This window comes from Scleropages formosus, chromosome 6 (genome assembly GCF_900964775.1).
Source record: "Scleropages formosus chromosome 6, fSclFor1.1, whole genome shotgun sequence".
NCBI lineage: Eukaryota > Metazoa > Chordata > Actinopteri > Osteoglossiformes > Osteoglossidae > Scleropages > Scleropages formosus.
The window spans coordinates 38095106-38116616 of NC_041811.1; the positions used below are offsets into that span (position 1 = coordinate 38095106).

Genomic DNA, 21511 nt, shown 5'->3' on the forward strand with positions numbered 1-21511 from the left:
AAGCGATGAGTATGTTGATCCCATGGATGAGCTGCAATGCCTTGTTGAATCTGTATCTGAGTACTTGGCTGAAAAGGAGGAGGAGATCAGCAAGTATGGATCATTACCAAGGTCAAATAAGTCAAGGCTTTCATCACAGGGCAGCCCAAGAACAGATTCTGTTGGAGAAGCTGAGAGTATAACCTGTAAAGAGGTTAAGGAAGATGTTCCAGCTGAGACTAAGAACGAAAAAGGAGATACAGCAGCTGAGCAAGGAATTACTGGTGTAAAGAATGCTGTGACCTCCATATTCAGCTCCATCTCTGACAAAGTTGGCTCTGGCACCAAGCAGTTGTCTACTTCTGTAGATAAGGTTCCGATAAAACAGATCCCACAAGCTGAGGAATTGCCAACCCCAGCTGAATCTAGTATCTCCAGAATCTTCTCCTTCATTCCCAAATCCACCAATCTCACACCAGTAGCTGTGGTTTCCCCTGCTCCGGAACCTGCACCTAACAGGAAGTTTTCTTTGAATTCTTTACTCCCTTTTCAGTCATTGGATGTAAAGGAGAATACAACTAAAAAACAAGAGAGCAGCCAGGGAGTGAAACCAGCTAGAGGTGGCACTCAAAGCAGCAATGGCAATAATGCCCCGGAGTTATTTGCACACCAGACATCATCTGTTGTCAATTCTGTGTTTGGAAAAATAAACCCCTTCAAGCTTTTTTCAGGAGATGAGGCTGTGAACTCCACAGAAGAAAACAAGGCTTTTCAAAGTACTGCTTGTGAAGTGAGTTCTTCATGTATGTCTGCTATTAACGGTAAATTTACTGAAGAAAATCCTAGTGGAACACAGAATCTGGAACCATACCTATCAGGAGAGACTAACAAAAAACCTCAAGAAAATGTATCGCTCGGACTAGACACACTTGAAATGCAAGGAAAGTGCACAAAGGCAATTCCTCAGCAATGTCAGTGTGCAAATGAGGGGAAACCTACAAGCCAAACCAAACAACAGGATACTGGGTTCTTTAGTCCCTTCAAGAAATCAGTAGGCTCGTTGATGTGTTCACGCCTTTCAGAAAACCCAACCAACGATATTACAGCTCAAACACAAAAGTCAGAAAGGGAAACACTACCAGGGTTCATGAAATATCCTTCTAATGAAGATGTTAAAAATGGTAAAGGAGTGCTGCAAAATTTCAGAAAAGTGGAAGGAGCTACTTTGGTAACTGGGGAAATTTCTACCAAACCATCTTTGACTTGTGATCATGCTAATGTGCATATTCAGAACTGTGTTAGTCTTCTTGAAACACAATCTGAAAATAATCCTGTCTCAGGCTTGTCTTCCAACTTGTTTAAAACAACATCAAATAAGGGTGTTTCTGTTTGTCAAGGTCATCAACAAAACCAGCCAGAGGATACACATGCTTCTCCCAATTCAGTAATGCAAAATCTAAACGTTCAGCATATCAATCCATTAAGTAAGCAGCAGAATCCAGAGGAACAGCTGCCCTTAAATAAAGAGCAACAGTTTCAGCAGGAAAAAGGGCAAACAGTGATGCCACAGGCTACTGAACAGGAACGAAAACCTCAGCCACAAGGTATATTTTCTGGACTTGTAAAAGTGACATCTTCTGACGATGTTTCTAATCAGCCAGAACAGGGAGGACTCTTGTCAGGGATTTTTAAATTGACTTTTTCAAAAAAAGCTTCATCTAGGAACCAACAAGACATGCAGCCCAGTAGTCTAGAGGTTCAAAGAATTAATGAACAACGTATTACTGAGTGTCCAAATCATAATCTCTCAAAGGAAGGAGGGTTTCTCACTGGTATCTCTAAGTTAGGATCCTCTGAGAACATTTCCGTGAGAAGTCCAGCCACTGCAGCACAACAGCACTCAGTGCTCCCATTTAGCCAAAGTAATCAGCAACCACCAACTAGCAGTCAGCATTTACCAGGTTGGAATCCAAATCCTCCACAGCAAGCTGCAGCACCCAGCACACAGCCAGGTTGTCTTCTTGCTGGAATTTTTAGGTTTGTTCCATCAGAAAATGTATCAGCAGTCAGCCATCCCAAACCACAACAGCAAACAGCTGTTTCTCAGATGCAGTTCAGCACCCAAAATTTGGAAAAGCAAACTTCTCCACTTCATAATTCAGCACGACCAAATCAGCATCAGGAGCGTAAGTCCTTGACATTGGCAGAAGCTGAAAGTCTACCTAAGCAAGCTCAGACAAAGCAAGGAGATCTTCTTTCTACACAGTTAATATTTGGTAATTCTGAAAATGTTCCTACTATCAAAAACCCTCCACCTCAACATCAGTCAGGGCTTGCTCAAAGTCATCTTAATCAAGGCAGCAGACCTGGTTTGCAAAGGCAAAATCTGGTTCCAATTCCTCCCCCTCAGACAGAGGGTATACTGTCAAATCTGTTAAAGACTGCACCTTCAGAGGCCAATTCCAATGAACATCAACTCCAGCTTCCTTATCCCAGTCAGCCTAAACAGCTACAGAGAGACAGTATATGTATGCCTGCAGAAAGTGAGAGTACAATCCACAAAAAATCTACCCAGTCTGGAGGGATTCTTTCAGGGCTCTTTAAGTTCACCTCTTCGGACAGGTTAAATGCTACTCAGCTCTCAACGTCTCATCAGCAACTTGTTCAGTGTGAAACTGAATCATATCCCACTTGTGATAATAGGCATAAGGCATCAAGGCAAAATCAGAATCCTACACAAGAAAGTACAGCACCGAAATCAGGAGGCTTACTTTCTGGTCTTTTCAAGTTAAGCACATTTGAGAATACATTTGCAGAACAAGAGATTCCAACAAAAAGCTCTCAACCGCTGAGCAGACCAAATTTCTTGGGGGAAAATCCAGCAACTCCACCGCTTTGCCAAAATCATACTGGCCAAAACCAAGTGAGTGCTCTTTTATCTGGAATGTTAGGGAAATTAACCTCATTGTCTGAGGACACCATTGTCTCTAAGGTGTCTCCCACTGATCAAAAGAAAGACAAAGTGTATTCATACAGTGTGCTCAAACAGCAACTTCAAGAAGCCCAGCTTTGCAAGGAGGTAAATCTGCATCCACCCCATGGGGGTCCTCCTGAAAAAGATCAAAAACCTTTTACAAAAGTGTTTTTCTCTGATGACATCATTCACACTTCAAATGAAGATCTCTCTGCTTCCAAGAAAAGAGAATTAGCTCCATCAAGTGTTGATCAAAACCTAAATAATAAATCCTCCTCTACTTTAATTTCAAGCATATCTCAGTTGGACAACAACAGAACTTTACTGACCACCACTAAATTTGAAAGGAAGGAGGGGCGAAACTTGGGAATACTTCAACAGTTTGATCTCAATAAAGAGATGGAATATACTCAGAATGTGCCAGTTGCCTCTGATACAGAAAGTTTGGATTTGAGGACATCTGCCAGTTGTGCCAGGTCCCAAGAAAATGGACCATTTTGTATGGCAAGAAGTACTACCTATTTCCCACAGCAACTGTATTGTCACAACAGCTATCAACACCATTATATGTCGCCATCTTATAATACAGGCAATGTCTCTTCCTTCCCACATGAATGTCCTATTTCTACTTTGATCTCTTCGCAGAATTATTTTCAGGAGGACGAGCCTTCAGTATATGGCTCACCTGTTATGTATAAATCAGAGAAAGAATCAATATCCCATGTAGATCATCGTGTGGATCCTGTTGATGTCTGTGAATTACCCTGGATTCAGCAAGCTCTCCTGTGGCGGCAGCTCAGTGATTATGATTATCTAAGTGGTGATCATGCTCAACATTACCAGGAAGATCTGGAATACAGACAGCCACCAGATGGAGCATCAGTACAGGACTTTCTTCAGACCAGTAGCAGTACTGAAATAGTTCCTCATCAGAACTTCAACTACTCACAGCTATTTAATTATACCACTGATGATCAAGATATGAGTTGGTACTATCAGCCTGAGAGTTACGAAGCAATATGTTGTCATTTGTATCCAAATGCCAGCAAGAAATCATGGCATAGCTGTGACAGTATTGAAAGTCTGTGGTATAACAAGGAACACTGTTTTAGCAATGAAGGCGTATTGAATCTAAGCACAAAAAATACAGATACCAAGTTTAGCAGTTGGCACTCTCTGTATGATGGCAGCAGTTACAACACAAGTAGTCTTTCATATTATGAAAGTAATTACGATGGAAGACAACCCAGGATTTCTCAGCTAGCTAGACACTTTAGTTTCAATAGCTCACAAGAGCTTGTTGAATCAACTGTGATTAACAGCAACCCAAAAGATGCTACTGGCTGTGTTATGGACTTGAGTTCCACTAGTGGCTATGGAGATGTTGATGATTACACGTATCTTCAAGAATCAGAATGGTACCAACAGTGGCGCTCTCTATTACAGCAAGGAATGTGGTGGCCGTCTGAAGATGGTAGTTGTGGTTATTTTATATACACTAATGAAGAGTACATTTATGCCTTGCTTACAGATGGGACTGGCCAGTATGTTTACACTTGTGGTCCTGAAGAATCATTTTTAGGTTATGGACTATGTGATTTTCCCAGTGCTTTGTTACAAAATGAAATGGTGACTGTGTGTGGTTTCAGAATTCCACTTTACAATGAGGATGAACTTTTGTGGGTACCTGGGAAAAATCATGGAGATCCACAGGTATTTAATGCTCCTCTTGACCTCTCTGCAGCCTTCAGAAAAGGGACTCAAATCATGAACCTCAATCTGGAGCTGTTTTCCAGGATGTTTGAGGATTCTCTTTTTGCACAGACAGACAAACCTCTAGATTTCAGCATGTATAAACTTAATAAGGTCAGAATGGACACAAGGATAGAGCATATGACAGACAGTGCTTTCCTGAATCAATGTTCAGAGGCGTTTGATCTGTCATTGCCCAGGGAAAATCTTACAGGTAGTATCTGGAAGAATGAAAGCATAAAGGAACTCCTTTCTCATAAGGTCTCAGTCTCCTCCACCACTGAATCCACTTCATTTGGTTTTCAAGGAGACTTTTTTCCTCAGCAGAGATGTTGTTCAAATGACATAAAAGTGAGGCATATTGATGATGTTTCTGAGGATGAGTGGAGAAAAAAGATGTTCCTTGCAGAGGAGCGGTCGAAAAAGCCATCTGAGAGCCATTCTTCGTTCTTCTCGCGTACTGGAGACTTCGTGGGCTCAGATACACATCTGAGCAAATGCACTGTCTCAAATGCTGCAGCAAACTCATCAGTGGCTTCCAGAAACCTTCCTGAATCACTTTGTGATGCCCCACACACTGACGAATCTAATGCACCAGCTCGTGATGTTTCCTCAGTGGATGAGCCGTCAAAGAAAATTCTGTCAGCTAGCTTGCAGAAATTGAAAACAAAGTTTGTGAAGGAGGGTTGTGCTGCTGTGCAGGCTTCGGAAGATACTGTGCCAATTACAACTAGTTCTAGAACTTTAACTACATCTCCCACAACATCTGTGTTTAGTCATAGCCCTGCAATTGATGAAACTGTTAAGTCTTCTATACACAGACCTAAGCTTGCTCGACAACCTACATTAGTACAGCAGTTCACTGCAATACCACCAGTCCCTCCCAAGCACGGTCACGATGCAGATGTACCACTTGAAAAATCAACAGATAAAGCTCATTCTGGTTTCTTAAGTTTCTTTAAATCTGCTGTGGGAATCGAAGAGCCTAAGCCAGAATCTCAAAATACTTTTGAGACAGTAAAAGAACCATCTATAAAACCAACCAAAGAAGGCACCGGTATGTCCAGTGTTTTGGGGTCGATTGGTAACTTCTTTAATGGAGATCCCCCCTCAACTCGATTCCCTCCAAAATCATTGCAGCCCCACACAACTTCTCCAAACCAAGAGGACAAAAAATTAGATACAAAGAAAAGCCTGAATGGAGCTCAGAAAGATACGTTTCAAATATTGTCTAGGTCAAAAAGTGTTAAGCAGCAAACCATGTGTAATGTTGAGAATTGTGACCAGTCTGAGAGTCTTGCTGCGCCTCAGAAAAGCCAAACCCAGGTGACTGGAAAAAGTACATCTCCAATAATTTCCCCACATTCCACTGTTGGCCACTCTTCAGAAGGATCCCAGACTATGCCTCTAAAACACCACACTACACAAGAACCTTTTCCTATGCAAAGTGGTGGTTTATCTGAGATTTCTCTCAGAGATATGCCTCCTGGAACCTTAGCTCATAAAGATAATCTTGTAGGTAAAGGGTTAATTTGTGGTGTATCCGATTCTCAGCAGTGTGAGCTGCAGAGCGACTCTGTACTTGGAGCCTCAAGTGACGATGTCCAAAGTAAAGATTTATTTTCCATGCTCAGTGAGTCTAAACAACAAATCCAAACCCAGAAGGGATCAAACTCTAAAGCTTCTCTTTTGGGTTCTGCTGCACCTAAGGAGCCTCCAAGCAAAGGTTTATCTTCAGTGATTAGTGAACATAATCTCCAGCAGAACACACTCCAGTCTGAATCCATTTCAGGGTTACCTCCATCAGGTACATCTTCTGCCAAAGAATTACCAGGCAAAGGTTTATTTTCAATGTTCAGTGCGGAAAAAACTCTGCCACACACACCATCTATCTTTGGTGGATTTTTTCCTGATTCTTCTGAACCTAAAGAAGTTCACGGAAAAGGATTATTGTCAAGGTTCTCCCTGCCTGGTTTCCAGACTCCACCACAGCATGTCCCAGCCCCAAAAGCGGTTCCCACAGGAACTACTGTACTGCAGGAGAAATCAGTAAATGAAATGTCCTCTGGTGTCAGAACATCCATCCTCCAGCATTCTGAAAACCAGGAAGAATCAGTCTTGGGAGCTGCTGCACCAGCAGCTACTTCAGCGGAAGAGATGCCCTCTGTTGCTCTGATATCAGTGTCTAACAAGCAAACTCCTCATCCCCCTCCCTCACAGGCAGGACCTGTTTTTGCTGAAATTCTTCCTGGATCATCTGGACATAAAGAAATGCCAGGAAAAAAAATATTATCTATTTTCAGTGGGCCAAGTTCACATACATGTGCTCAAGCTGGTTCTACTTTTAGGGGTTCTCTTCCTGGGATGTCTGGACCCAAAGACTCAGAAGGAAAAGGATTTCTCTCCATGTTTAGTGGGCCTGAAGTACAAGCCCCATCTGAAACAGGATCATTTCTGGGGGGTGTTTTTTCTGGATCCAAAGAGACACCAGCAAAAAAATTATTTTCTATGTTTACTGGGCCTAGTCCCCAGCCCAATATTAGCCACAAACCCTGTGAATCAGAAGGTCTTTTCAGGCTTCAGTCTTTGTTCTCTCAGGGTTCTGCTCCTGAAGATGACAAACCTAAATCCAGTGGTTTCAGTGTCCTTAATATCTCCTTCACGGATGGCAAGAAATCTGATTCTGCTGAAAATGCTCAGGATGGCTTGAACTCAAAAGATATTTTTATACAAAGTAACACAGCCACTAGTCTGCCTGACATCTCTACTGCTGCTGGTAAGATGAAACAACCTATTGTTTTACATAAAGAAATGACTTTGTCAGAAGTGCCAATGCAACTTGAGGGTTCTGATGAACTTGAACAATTTTCCAGTATTTCTGTTGGAAAAGAAGAAATTGATGGTAAAAAAATGTTATGCCATGAAATTGTTACTCCTGCTTTATCTGAGGAATTCCAGGCTGTGGTGGTAGTTGAGTCTACAGAAACAGAACAGAGAAAAGTGACAACAGAACCTTTTGTAGAGAAGATTGTCCAGCTGCAGTCTAAATTGCAAGAAACAAAGTCTTCTGGTCAGTGTACAGGTTTACATGCTGGAGGATCACAGAAACCTTCTGAGGGGGAGAATTTCTCTGGCTTCATGTCCAAGATGTTCTCCAAAACAAGTTTGCCTTCAGTTCCTTCAACCGGTTTTTTTTCATCTGCTCAGTCTTCAGTTTTTAAATCCTCCTCTCCTGCCTCCAACTCCCAGTCTCAACAGAAAAGTTCTCTCTTTGGTCTAGATAACAGCCTTTCCACTGAATCTTTAAAAAATGACCTATTTAGCATTTTCAAAGCACCAGAACCACCTAAGCCAGCACCAAACCCATCACAATTCACATTTACAAAAGAAACAGTTGTACTTAAAGCTGGAGGACAAGTACATAATAGTTCTCATGTTGGAGGTTCAAGTTTATTTGAAACTGGCAAAATAGAAATAGACAACGTTGTTAAAATGGAACCCGATTCTACATCTGAAATCTTATCTGAGACATCTGAACTCATTCCTTCCTATGATGCTGGAAAGTCCATGAATGCTGACAGGTTTTCAGCAGTAGACACAAATATATCACTTACAAGAGTTCCGTCTGAAGGACATTCACCAACTGAAGTCACTAAAGCAGAGAAAGCAGTTTCTCTTGAAGGAGAAGATGTGAATGACAAACCTGGACTCATTTTGCGGGAATCTAAGGGTGGAGAGATTAACAAAGCTGAGCCACCATTGCCGGGTGTCCAGAAAGGTCCTGCAGCCGATAAACAGGCAGCAAGTCCGGGAGCACTTCCTGCAAAGTCCATGTTTGACATGCCTAGCTTATCTGCTGCAACATTTGGTTTTGCCTCTGCCTCTGGCTCTGGTGATGCTGGAAAATCACTTGGATCCTTCCTCTCTGCTCCTCCTCCTATTCCGAAAGGTCTCCCTCAGATGCCACAGGTAGAAACAGGTCACTTCCTTTCTGGGTTCAAAGCTTTTTCTGCTCGCCTTTTTAATGAAAAGAAAACCGATGGAGTAAATGAGGAACAGCCAGTAGCCTCTTTGCTCGGAAAAAAATTTGGCTTCTCGTGGCAGATAGACCCTTCTGAAACCCCTAAGCCTCAGTCATTTTCTGTTATTACCACTCAACCCAAAGCAACGTGTGATGACCTTGCTGTAGCTAACGGTGACCTTTGCATAAGCGGTTCTATTCAAATGATCACGGAATTAAGGGAAACCACTGAGGTCAGAGACGAGGCTAAAGGGGAAAGTGACAAGGTCTACGAAGAAGCACAAGGCTTCAATGAGGCTGAGGGAAATATCGTGGTCCCCGGTGAAGAATCTTTAGGTTCGGCAGACAGTGCTGTTAATCCACAAGTACTTGTCTCCCCCCCTGAGCTAGATCAGCCCTCATTCCTTTGCCAAGACATGGAGGACCCCCTGTCCAAACCCCTACCCCTTGCAGATCTCATATCTGGATTTCCCCAAGACAACCATGTGAAGAAGGACCTTTTAAGTACTAAAAGGCTAGTAGCTGCATAATAAATTATCAGTGTTTTTGGAGGGGGGGGGGGGGATTATTTGCCCCCCTTCTAACAATGTTTTGATCCATAAATTGTTCTTGATGTTTTGTTGTGATCTTTATTTTGCTGTTGTGCTTTCTGTGATCTTTATGTGCTTTGTGTCCCTAAATTATAGCCAGTTCTATACAGGTTTATTTTAGCTTGCAAGCTAAATAACATATCATTAGTGTAAGAATGGAAGAATTACACTAGTTGCTAATATGTCTTGCTCTCCTGTCCAGAACATTTTTGTGGTCAACTTTTCACACGAGTTTCAGGGTTTACATTTAAAAGGTAGGAGATGTCTGTATTGGCCTCTGTAATGCTTGAATTATTCAGGGTGCACACTTGATTACATAAATTAAACACTAAGAGATTTACATAAATAGGACTGTGGTGCTACATGCTGTACATGTCAATTACAGGGAGAAGGAAGTCCCTTCACACCAGAGAGCAGTCAAGTTAATCATACTACCCATAAACAGCATATAGACCTTTTAGTAACTGTTTAAATGAGTGCTTCAGATTTTTAGTTCGATTTATAGTACAGTATGTCATCTTTAGTCGTTACTGCAACAGTTGGCATTATAACAAGGCGCACATTGTGTGACGTCAGCGAGTCCGACCTTTAGTAGGGTAAAGTTGTTTGACAAAAGTGGGAAATGTCTTAGAATCAGTGTACTCATATATAGTTCAGAGGGCCTCAAAATCTTGCATCTTGAATGCAACTGCACAGCTGCTGTTTGCACTTAGAAAGCATTACTGTTGTATTATCTTGTGGTCCCAGTAGACACACATTTATTGTAAGGGCTCTTGAAAAGGTACTAGAAACAATAAGAATGGGTAGTGCACCAGTAGCAAAGTAGAATTCTTTATTTCCTTTAATCCTTGCAGTACTTGCAGTTAGAAGATTGTCAGCTTTGTGGCTTGACGGATAAATAGTGCTGTGTTGTCATGATGTCCACAGAGTTGCTCTTGCCAGGAATGTAATGCCCGTCTCCTTTTCACCACAGCCCGGTGGACAGCAATCACTCGGACTCCTCTGGGGACCTCAGTCAAGCTAGCTCTCAGCTCAGCGAAGTAGCTCATGTCGGTGCTCCTGCGCTGGAGATCGAGGAACGGCGTGTCCTGCAATCCTACCACTCGTACCACAGCTCTGGCAGCTATTGCCCTCCCGGCAGCCATGTGTCCTGCGAGGAGGATGGGCTGCAGTCTGGCCAAGGACAGAAGAGCACCATTTACAATAACAGAACTACCCCAGTGCCATGTGTTGCAAGCACAGTGAAGTCTGAGAAACCAGTGAAAAGGTGTGTTTAACTGGCATAGAAGCCAGCATTTCCTGAGTGTGGAGAAAAAGTTTGCAAACCATTGGCAGATATCTGCATTTCTGCTTGTATAGCTTCTGAAATGTGCGGGGTCATGCTGATCTTGGGGCACAGGGCCTGTATTTAGGCTATTATTGACTGTGACTTGGTGTTAAAGGTGACTTCAGATTTATGAAAAAATTGCAAGAAGAGGAGCCAGTGTTCAATTTTCTGTGTCATTTCTTTAATCAGACTGTCTTTGTCGTTACTATGACCTAGGTGATCTAGTCACATTTTGGAAGCCATTCGTACAAAAACCCAGATAATTCCAAAGTTCTTTCCCACAGCTCTAGTTATGTTTTTGTTTCATCTGTGCTTTTGCACTCCTGAAGTGTGTTCTTTTAGTTTGATATCAATTCATCACACTACCATTGAGAAGAAAGTCTCTGTGTTCATGTCTCTTTTTGTCCATTACTGCTTACCCAACCCCAGTCGTTATTGTCTTCTTTGTCCTCTGTATTTCTCATAGTTTTGCGGCGGGTGAATGTCCACCCTTTTCACCGTCAAGGATTCGTTGGCTGAAGGCTATCAACAGAGTTCGTATTCAGCTGCAGGAGGTAGGGAATGTTCCTTTGGGTCTTTTCCGCTGAAATGCACCCACTTATCTCAGGACTCAAGTTTTATGTCATATGCTGAGATTCAAGCATATTAATGCAGTCTTTATTCATACGTAGGCTCAAGAAAGTTCATGCGGTCCTGAAGAACCTTTGTTAAGATGAAATGTCATAACTTGGATGTAATTTTCGTTAGTTTCCGTGGTAGATGTTTTTCATTTGTTCTTGAGCCCCAAAACTGACACCCATTTATCCAAAAATATCACGAAATCCCCTTAAAATGGACATAATTACTTCAATGGTTAGTATTATTTGTCTTAACAAAACAGTAAATTTTTAAATGGATTTTACAACGAGTTTGTGTTTCTTCATTGGATTTAAACCCCGTTTCCACCATGTTTTCCATCTTTTTAGCTTTTACCCCCCTGTGTAAGAACCGGAGAAATACAGTTTATATCAGCATTCATTGTTTGTGTGGAGTGGCTGTATAAAACAAAAAAGAACATTAGTTTGTACCTCATCAGTGCACTTGCTCAACATTTGGAGTCTGTTTGTGCTGCTGTTCCTGTAACATCTTTCATGTGATATGAAACCCAACCATTTGTAGTAGTTCTCTTCTCTTCTTGAAGCAGAAAGTCCTGTTTCTCGCAGCAGTTCACTGTTACTGGTGGGTTATGTGTCACTGGTTTCTGTTGATACAGCAGAGGGAAAACGAAGACGGTGGGAAGCAGGTTTGGACCAAACCCGGGTAAGTCCTCTTATATCCTGCAGTACAACTCCGGAGTGGAGTTTTACCCCGGGTGATTTTGCCCTGTTTTAGCATCAGAACAGAGTTGGGTCACAGCAAAGCACTTGGAATGTGAAGGATGGTTTAATAACAGCACTTCCCTTCTTAAAGCTGAAAGAAGTTGAAAGTTTTCAGTGTGCTGTTGAGAAGGTGATTTTTGACTTAATTTAGAAAAATTTTAATCCCCCTTTTCTTAATTACAGTCACATGCCAAAAGTAATGAATTTAAATAGAAAGTCAACCCCTAAAACAGTGGCGTAATCCCAGAAATACATACCATATGTCATGTAATGGAAAAGAGCATAAACACGAGACCCAGCAAAGCAGAAGGAGGTGGAGGTACACAGTATGTACTTATACACAGATGCACTAGGTGTATAAGTACTGTGTTTGGAGTTCACTGCATGGTGAATGACAGAGTTTGGGGCTGAGGCCATCCACTGGATTTGTGTGTACGCAGCGATGGGAGCGGTCTCTTCGGAATTGACAGCATGCCCGACCTCCGCAAGAAGAGACCTGTTCCACTTGTCAGTGACCTGGTGAGCTCCTCTTCTCCTCCTCACATGAGCCCAACATAGACTCTTGTCCAGCAGCTGAATTGCAGTGATCCTGCTGCTTATCTTTATGTGAAGTATACAACTTGTCAGTGCTGTAGTGGGCAATGTAATTCATATCTTGACAGTTTTTGAGGCTCTACTTGTATTTATATTTACTTATACTGTGTATGCCATGTGACCTATGAGTATACAATTTCCATGTGCAGTTTTATACTGAATTACCTGAGCACTCTTTAAAACTGACTCAAAAGTAAACTTCTGTTTTCCTCTGCAACAAAATGTTCAAATTGATCCTTTGTCACTTTCTTGAATGCAAACACTCTTCTTGATCAGGCTATGGTAAGTGGAAATGCCCTTTTGCCTACTGGCAGTACTTGGTTTTAGAGTTTACATTTTGCAATTATTGTAGTTCCAGTTTTGTGTCCACCATCAGTTCAGTAATTGCTCTTTTTCACTTCTAAATTCCATTAGACCTCAGTAGAGCATGTAAGCCTTGTGAAAACCATAACTCTCGTGGGTCAAGGATAAGAATGATAATGATAATCATAATCACATCAGTTTCATGTGTTATTTCTGCCCTGTTTGAACAGTGATGGTTTACAGATCCTCAGCTGTAAGGTTTTTTCCCCAAATTATATTAAAATATATAACATTATACTTTTTTTTTTTTTTGGAACATCTTATGTGTATTACCTCCTCTACGTTATCTACACTTCCTTAAATGTACAAAACTTAGCAAAACAGAGTGCAGATCCGCAGAAGAAAGTGCATCATTTCTGTAAGCGGACAAGTCGTGTTCAAGTGTAGTTGAAGAGCAAACAGATGCTGCTTCCATTCAGCGTCACAGCTTGGTTAGAACAGTCCTGCCACGGGAACAGTGTTTGTTGACTGTGACCCTTTCACAGTCAGCGTCTTGTTCAAAGTCCTTGAGTCTTTGATTGAGCCCTGAGTATTTTTCACTCACTCAGTACAGCAGTAACCTAATCCTTTGCTTTGAACAAACTTAAGTATGACATATTTCTGAAGATTGTAATTCACAGTTCCTGTTTATTTGCTGAATTCCACAAACTAGGGGAAAAAAGAACACAAAAGACACGCAACTGCAGTTGCTATCCTTTTACATTTACATTTATTTAGCTGATGCTTTTCTGCAATGCGACGTATAGTGAGTTGAGCAGTGTAAATCACTGTGCACAGTACCCTGTGCTCAACTCCCTACATTAATTTTCCCAGCAATCTTTAATTTCCGTCTTTTTTTATTATGTGTCTACCATTTATTCTTGTGGTTATATGTGATTGAGCATTATGTGTGTTCTCATTGTAGTTTTTAGTAAGTTGTCTTCTTTTTAGGCTATAGACAGACTTTTTATTACCTTAGGTTTTGCATACGTGGAATTGATTCGAGAATTAAATGGTGCGTAGCGCTGCTACTTCACAGTGCCTGGGCTTTTCGGGCACAGGTTCAAATATATCTACGTTTGTATGTTGTTCCTGTGGCTTTATGGATTTCTTCTGAGGGCTCTGGTTTCTTTCCACTGTCCAATGATTTGCGTTTCAGGGGAGTTAGATTCTTTAAACTGCCCCTAGTGTGTCATTTTACCTGTGTGCATGGATGTGCGAGGCTGTGCTGTGATGGACTGGTGTCCCCAGCCCCCTAAGCCTTGTGTCCAGCAATTCTGGGATAGGTTCTCGACTGCTGCAACTCTGACCAGGCCAAGCGGTTATCAAAAGTGAGTGAGTGAGTGAAATAACTGGTCACAAAAGTCAGAATTCGGTCCACATGTATTAATAGTAAAGTATTTGAAACTACTGATTACTGTAGCAGTGTAATTGTGGGTTGGCTCAACAAAGATGTGATGTTGCTGCATCACCAATACTTAGCACTAGCAAGTATAATTTACATGTACATTGATTAATTTAACAATTATCATGGGACCAGGGACGGCTGGTAGCATCGTTTTTAGAGCTGTTGCCTTTGGACCCATAGGTCAAAGGTTTGAATCTCACCTCCATCTGTGGTATTCCTGAGTAAAGTACTTGCCCTAAAAGTTGCTCCAGTAAATAAATAAATAAATAATAATAAAAAAAAAAATTACCCAGCTGTATAAATGGGTGAATAATTGTAGGCAGATGTAACATTGTAAATCAAATTGGAGAAAAGTGTCAGCTAAATGAATAAATGTAAATGTTTGTTAAAAGGTGGTTTAACCCAGAAAACACCGTTACTTTCAATGGGAAGGTAATTTCATTATGTACAGATATGCCCTCACATCAGCTGATGCTGTTGTCCAAAGCATTCAGCATTGTTTAGGAGTGTCAAACACGACCCACGTGATGACTGGGTGGGGGATAAGGTGTGAAAAAAACACTGTGTACAATATAAAATAGCATTAACGGCTTAAAGGAATAAATGAATCTTTGCATCTGAAATGAGCTAGTAAGTAAATCTCTTGCTTAGACAGCTGTATTGATGGCATCACGTAGCAGATGATACCCAATCCATGGGATCAGTCTTGTAAGATCTCGCCTGGACCTCACCGTCAGCGGCGGTGCTGTGGGGCTCGACAGATGCGACTCTGTGAACGTGTGTTTCATTGCACTTCTGCACATTATAGTATTGCAATATTTCATTTCATACTCTGCAGTATGGAGTATCTTAGCAGTAAATCTTTACAGAATGTGTGGATGTGCCAGCCAGAGCTGTAAATGTGTGTAATGACAACACAGTTCCCCCGTGGTGGGTTACTGGTTGATTGGCCACTGGGGCACCTTTATATTTATTGATTTTACGTTTTCCCACGTTTAACAGGCAGTTTTCTCCAAATTGACTTAGTGTTAAACTATTTATAGTGATTTACTCATTTATACAGCTATGTAATATTCAAACAATGAGAATGAACTGGAGCCCTCGGAGGAGACCCACTCGGACACAAGGAGAAAGTGCAGGCAATCAATTCGTTGAATTCAGTGTAAGTACCTTACTTAAGGGTACTGCAGCAGTAGCTTCAATTCAAAGCAGCACCCTATGAACATATGCTTTACCCACGATGCACTGCTGCTTCGGTTCTACAGCGTTTGTGGAAAGTTTAATGGTATTTGCTGTTATTGTTGTGATGTAAAGACTTGGTTATTATTTGTTGTGTGTTAAGTTTTGGTTATAGGTTATACGTGCGTTAGCGTCATAACTATCGGTGATCAATTACTATGGTGTTGCTGACCTCTGTACAGTTCTGCATGTTTGCTTGGGTTATCTTTTGGCAAGTTTTACTGCAGTGACGTGTTGAGATGCACTGAAGTCCATGGTTCTAGAGTTTCTTCTTTCGTTTATGTTGACTGCGCAGTTGACGAGGGATGTCATATCATCTCAACTCAGCTCATTTGAACACTGCTCTGAAGCTTCCCGTGGCTGAGTCGTGTGCTCTAAACTTTGTCCCACTTGTCCAAGCTAAGTGGTGTCTAACATCAGGAAGCAACGTACATAACACAGAGGGTAACAAAGGGCCAACATAGTGAGTAAACAGCACTACAGCAGTACAGGTACAGGTGGCTATAGCCTTAACAACTTATTGGCTATGAATAATGCAGTCATGTACAAAAATGATGTACAATAGCAGCCTCTGGCAGGAGCCACGACTAATGTTTAGCTTCTGGTATGAAGGGGCACCCCTTCTTCGTGAGGTTTCTAGGAGAGCTGAGTTTTGTATGAGTGCATGCTTGCTTGCGTGTACCTGCGCAGGTGTTTAGGTCAGTTCAGGTAGCTAATGTGTGCACTTGTTGTGCAGTCTTTGGTGCAGTCCAGGAAGGCTGGGATCACTTCTGCTATGGCTACGCGCTCATTCATCAAGGATGAGGAGCTGGTGAGTACCTGCCGCTAACAGCGTCTCTCTTGTCTTTATGTTGTTTCTCCAGTTTCTCAATTAAGTTTTTTTTTTTTTTTTTTTTTTTTTTTTCTTTGCCAAACGATGGTTCTTAATGTCTTCTGCAACATATTCATTGGAAAAGGGCCACCCTGAACTCCTGCCACTCTTATTGAAGGCCATGCTTGCTTCACTCATATTGTGTTGCTCAACTCCCTTCCACAGAAGAACCATGTCTACAAGAAGACCCTCCAAGCCTTGATCTACCCTATCTCCTGCACCACACCACACAATTTCGAAGTATGGACAGCTACCACACCAACCTACTGCTATGAGTGTGAGGGGCTACTGTGGGGCATTGCACGCCAAGGCATGCGCTGCACTGAGTGTGGCGTCAAGTGTCATGAGAAGTGCCAAGACCTTCTCAATGCCGACTGCTTACAGCGTAAGTTGGGGCATGTCCTGGTGGTGTGGGAGTTGTGAGTGACAGGGAATCCAAACTGGTTGAGGGGAATTGTTTCTCTCTCTCTGTGTGTGTGTGTGTGTGTGTGTGTGTGTGTGTGTGTGTGTGTGTGTGTGTGGGGGGGGGGCTTTCATATCAGGCAAGTCATCTGAAGGGCCATGTAACCTTGTCCGAGGTTTTAAATTTCCAGACCAGCAGAAATCTTCAGCGCTGGATGAATTTATTTTGGAATAAAGTGCAGTGGTGTGGTCTGTACAATACTAGATGTACACAGATTTAAAAGTGGGAATGCAAAAGTGAGTTTTTTTTTTTTGTGCAATGATTGTTTGGAAAAGAGGATTAGTGTAACCTAATGTAGGTCCATGTGGAATGCACTAAAGAAATACAGCGGGATTCTGGTATGTAATTGGGGCTTATGAATAGTACAGAGAATTCAGGATCCTCACAGCTTGAGGGAAAAAGCTGTTGCACAGTCTGGTGGAGCCGCCTCGTATCTCCTGTATCTCTTCCCAGGCAGCAGGAGGCTGTGGGAGGGGTGTGTGGGCTCACCCACAATGTTGAAGGCTTTGTGGGCACAGTGGGCATGGTAGATGTTCTGTAGGGAGGACAGTGGGGGTACCAATGATCTTCCCAGCTGTAGTCACTATGTGCTGTATGGTTTTGCGGTCGGAGACATCGCAGTTCCCACACCATGCAACGACACAGCTGGTCAGGATGCTCTCAGTGATGCCCCTGTAAAAGATGTACATGAGATGTGGTGGCATACTCGCCCTCCTCAACCCCCACAGGAAGTACAGGCACTGCTGGGCTTTCTTGGCCAGTGATGCAATGTTGTGGTCCAGGAGAGGTCATCAGTGCCCCATCGGTTGTCACGTTAGGTACACGTTATGTACACATGTTGGGAGTAGTTATGCAGTTACAGTGACTTCCACAATTGGGACTCCTGCTGTGAAGGCTGCAGAGCATCAACAGACTGGTGGAAGTACTTCACAATATTACTTTCCACTTGCTTTGGAGTTGGAAGCAGCAGATGGTCTCCCTCACACTTCTACGCTGTGTCTTTTACCCTCCAGGAGCTGCAGAAAAGAGCTCCAAACATGGGGCTGAAGATCGCACTCAGAATATCATCATGGCTATGAAGGACCGCATGAAGATACGTGAGAGGAACAAGCCTGAGGTCTTTGAGATGATCCGGGATGTGTTTGCCATCAGCAAGGTCATCCATGCCCAGCAGATGAAGACAGTTAAGCAGAGTGTGCTAGATGGGACCTCCAAGTGGTCTGCCAAGATTAATATCACAGGTACAGGTTCTGGTCTACCTGTTGTGCAGCTCTTCTTGGTGTGACCTGTGGAGTCCACATGTCCATCACATGCTACCTGTGTTCTTCGCTGACTGTACACAGCAATTGCGTATACCCATCAGCTCTGATCTACTTTGGCAGTGTTCGTGTCATGTAGTGATAACACTACATAGAGTTCATTGGAAGTCGCTTTAGAGAAAAGTGTCTGCTAGATAAATAAATGTAATGTCATGTAGACCTATTGGAAGATGACATGGCTGTGTTTACTTTGAGTCAGCATTCTTCAAAGTCTTTACAGCTTCTTTCTGTAGCACTTCTATTTTCGTAGAATCGTCCAAACACTTTTATATACGTAGGTTGATTCTTTCAGATTCTTAACTTTAGTAGAGCCTTGAACAGTCAATACTGAACTTTTAGCTATTTTTCGCTCTACTTGTGCTCCATGACCACTAAAATATCTGCTGTCCATATCTCAGCACTTATCCTAATTCTGACACCACTCTCTATTTGCATGTAGTACTGTGTGCACAGGGACTGCAGGCCAAAGACAAGACCGGCTCTAGTGACCCCTATGTTACAGTCCAGGTGGGCAAAACCAAGAAGAGGACAAAGACCATCTATGGCAATCTGAACCCGGTCTGGGAGGAAAAGTTCCACTTGTAAGCATGTTCATTCATGTCAGTGTCTGCAATGCCATAGACAAGAGTGGTTTGTCACACACGCATGACCTGGAATGGCACAAGCCTAGAGTATCGTATAGAGTGTCACCCTGAACACAGGCCGCTCTCCGTGGATGTAATTGGCTCTGAAACTTTATTATTGTAATTATATCAAATTTAGCCTGTGCTAATATTCATTTAACCAAACTGTTGATTGTATACATGTGATAGTTTTGATAATGTACAGTAAATTTAAGTGGTTGCCAACATATTCCAACATAAACATATGCAGCACCATATGGAAATTGCTTGTTTGTGCAGGATCTGCTAAGAAGAAATTTATTCTCTATGACCGTGCTTATTTATGCAGTGTGAATAATTCATTTTACTCCGTCTCCTTTGAGGTATATAACAAATGTACTTAAAGGGTTTCACAGGTCAATTTCAGGTCTTTCTGGAAGAGGATGTCTCAGTTTTTCTTTTGTTAGTTCGTGCATTCTTTCTTGTCCAAGATTTATTTTTATCACCACGAAATATACACGTTTCATGCAGCGTGCTGATTGATGGAGCAGAATGAACGATGTGGTTACAGGTGTTTTTACATTACCAAGTACACAGAAAGCTTCTTGTTTGTTGAGGGACTGTGTGAAGGTATAGCACTTTCCTAAAACAGTAGTTGTTGGTAGAGAGCAGTGAGCTGTGAAGGCCACGTAGCTCGGCGACGCGCTTACTGGTGTTATACTCAAGGCTATTGCTCGGTCTCTCCTTCAGTGAGTGCCACAACTCTTCGGACCGCATCAAGGTCCGCGTGTGGGATGAGGATGATGACATCAAGTCCCGTGTGAAGCAGCGACTGAAGCGAGAGTCAGACGACTTTCTCGGTCAGAGCATTATTGAGGTTCGCACGCTGAGCGGGGAAATGGACGTCTGGTACAACCTGGGTAAGGACTTGTCTTCATGGGACTCTCTCACTATTATGGCATTGGTCAGGAGGTTGTCCAGGTTTGGTCCTCATCCATTTTCTGTTGTGTGGCAGAGGTGCTGCTGCTTTGAAAGTACATGAACCTCATAAGGATGGAATTGCTCATTTCACATCCGTTACATCACTTGATGTCACCCTTCTCATTGAAGAACCATTTCTTGGCAAAGCTAATGGACACAAGGGCTTCACACACTTTCAAGTAGCACTGTGTATGGTGTAGGATCCTGCTGGCTTCTGTGTGAAAGTTCTTGACTCCACATTGTATGCTGCAAATTGTTTTTTTTTTTTTTTTTTTTTTTTTTTTAAAAATATTTTCCTTGCATCACTTAAAGGTAAGTCTCCATTCATGCCTACTGCTCACAGTTAGAATACTGCTCTGGGATTACTTCTTCAGCCTCAGTAACTGCGAATCTGATTCTTCAGGATCTTGGATCTGAACATGGAAACAAGTCCTGGTTTCTAACCCTGATGTGTTCCTCCTGAGCACAGTGCAGTGGCAGTTTTCTCTGTTCTTTATGTGTCTCCTCTACTCATTTCTCTTCACTGGCTTCTATAGCTGCCCGAATCAAATTCAAAACCCTGGTTACTGTGTACAAATGCATCAATAGAACTGCTCCCGGCTATTTACAAGACTTTAATCAACCGGTACACCCCGGCCAGGCCCCTTCGCTCATCTCCTTCTGCTCGCTTGGTGGTCCCGCACACAAAAGGCAAAGCTCGGAGGTTCTCCGTTCTGGGTCCGTTGTGGTGGAACGACTTTCCCCTGTCACTCAGAACTGCGGAAACTCTGTTTTCAAGAAGGGTCCGAAAACCCACCTTTTCCAGATCCACTTTGCCCAAGATCTCTTCAGATCATCTATGGCGTAACCGTTCACGCATCGTAGCTCCAGAAGCATCCCCAGATACAACCTTTATTCAGCCATTACTCTGTACTGTACTGTACAGCTCATTTGTGTATCTTATAATACTTAAAATAAATAAAAATTTGCGGGAGGGTATCGGGATTTGTCTATCCTGTTTCTTATGCACCTACTTGAACGATGAACCTTGGTGCAGCAAGTGGTAGGGAACAAACTAGGTTTGCTTGAGACTTTCATGTCTGCAGCTATGTCTCCTTCTCTCAATGTAATGCATAAATTGTACTTTTGCTAAGATGTACGTTGCTTTGGAAAAAAGCGTCTGCTAAATGAGTAAATGTAAATGTGATGTAAAGTAAATGATTCTTTGTAGTGCCTGCCACACTGGGGGTGCTGGGTTAATCTGTGACAGACAGAAAAAAGACTTATTTAGTCTGCATTTACACTTCTCTATTTGAGATGCATGCATGACAACAGCGGTTTGGAGCGTGAATCACTTCACAATTCAAAAAACTTAATGATGATGTTAATGGGTGTGTTTCTAAGTGTTGCATTTCAGAAATGAATTAGAATAGAATAGAATATACTTTATTGTTCCATTTCTGGGAAATTTGTCTTGGACAACCATGACACGGCCAGTGCACAACATTGGACTCACATAAAACAATGCATACCATAACATACAATAAAATTACTTTTATTATATCCAGTAGACAGCAATGAACATAGTGCCAGCTACAGTATATTACTGTATTTCTGCTTCACTTGTACATTATGACTTTTTATTATTTTTTGATGGGCATAAGATGCATTTCATTTTACAGATTTTTGTTCCATAAATTCAGAATTAGGTA

The 21511-nt window shown here is 42.2% G+C and overlaps 1 protein-coding gene across 4 annotated transcripts in view; it reads left to right on the top strand.

The window, feature by feature from the left end:
* Positions 1-21511, top strand: part of unc13bb (unc-13 homolog Bb (C. elegans)) — an 89569-nt gene that overhangs the window by 37158 nt on the left and 30900 nt on the right. For all 4 annotated transcript variants that reach the window (XM_018745047.2, XM_018745049.2, XM_018745048.2 and 1 more), the window contains 9 exons: positions 10290-10583; positions 11110-11197; positions 11896-11942; positions 12442-12520; positions 16321-16395; positions 16621-16840; positions 17932-18159; positions 18677-18818; positions 19590-19759. In XM_018745047.2, coding sequence (XP_018600563.2) covers positions 10290-10583; positions 11110-11197; positions 11896-11942; positions 12442-12520; positions 16321-16395; positions 16621-16840; positions 17932-18159; positions 18677-18818; positions 19590-19759 — 1343 coding nt within the window. The remainder of the gene's footprint in view (positions 1-10289; positions 10584-11109; positions 11198-11895; positions 11943-12441; positions 12521-16320; positions 16396-16620; positions 16841-17931; positions 18160-18676; positions 18819-19589; positions 19760-21511) is intronic.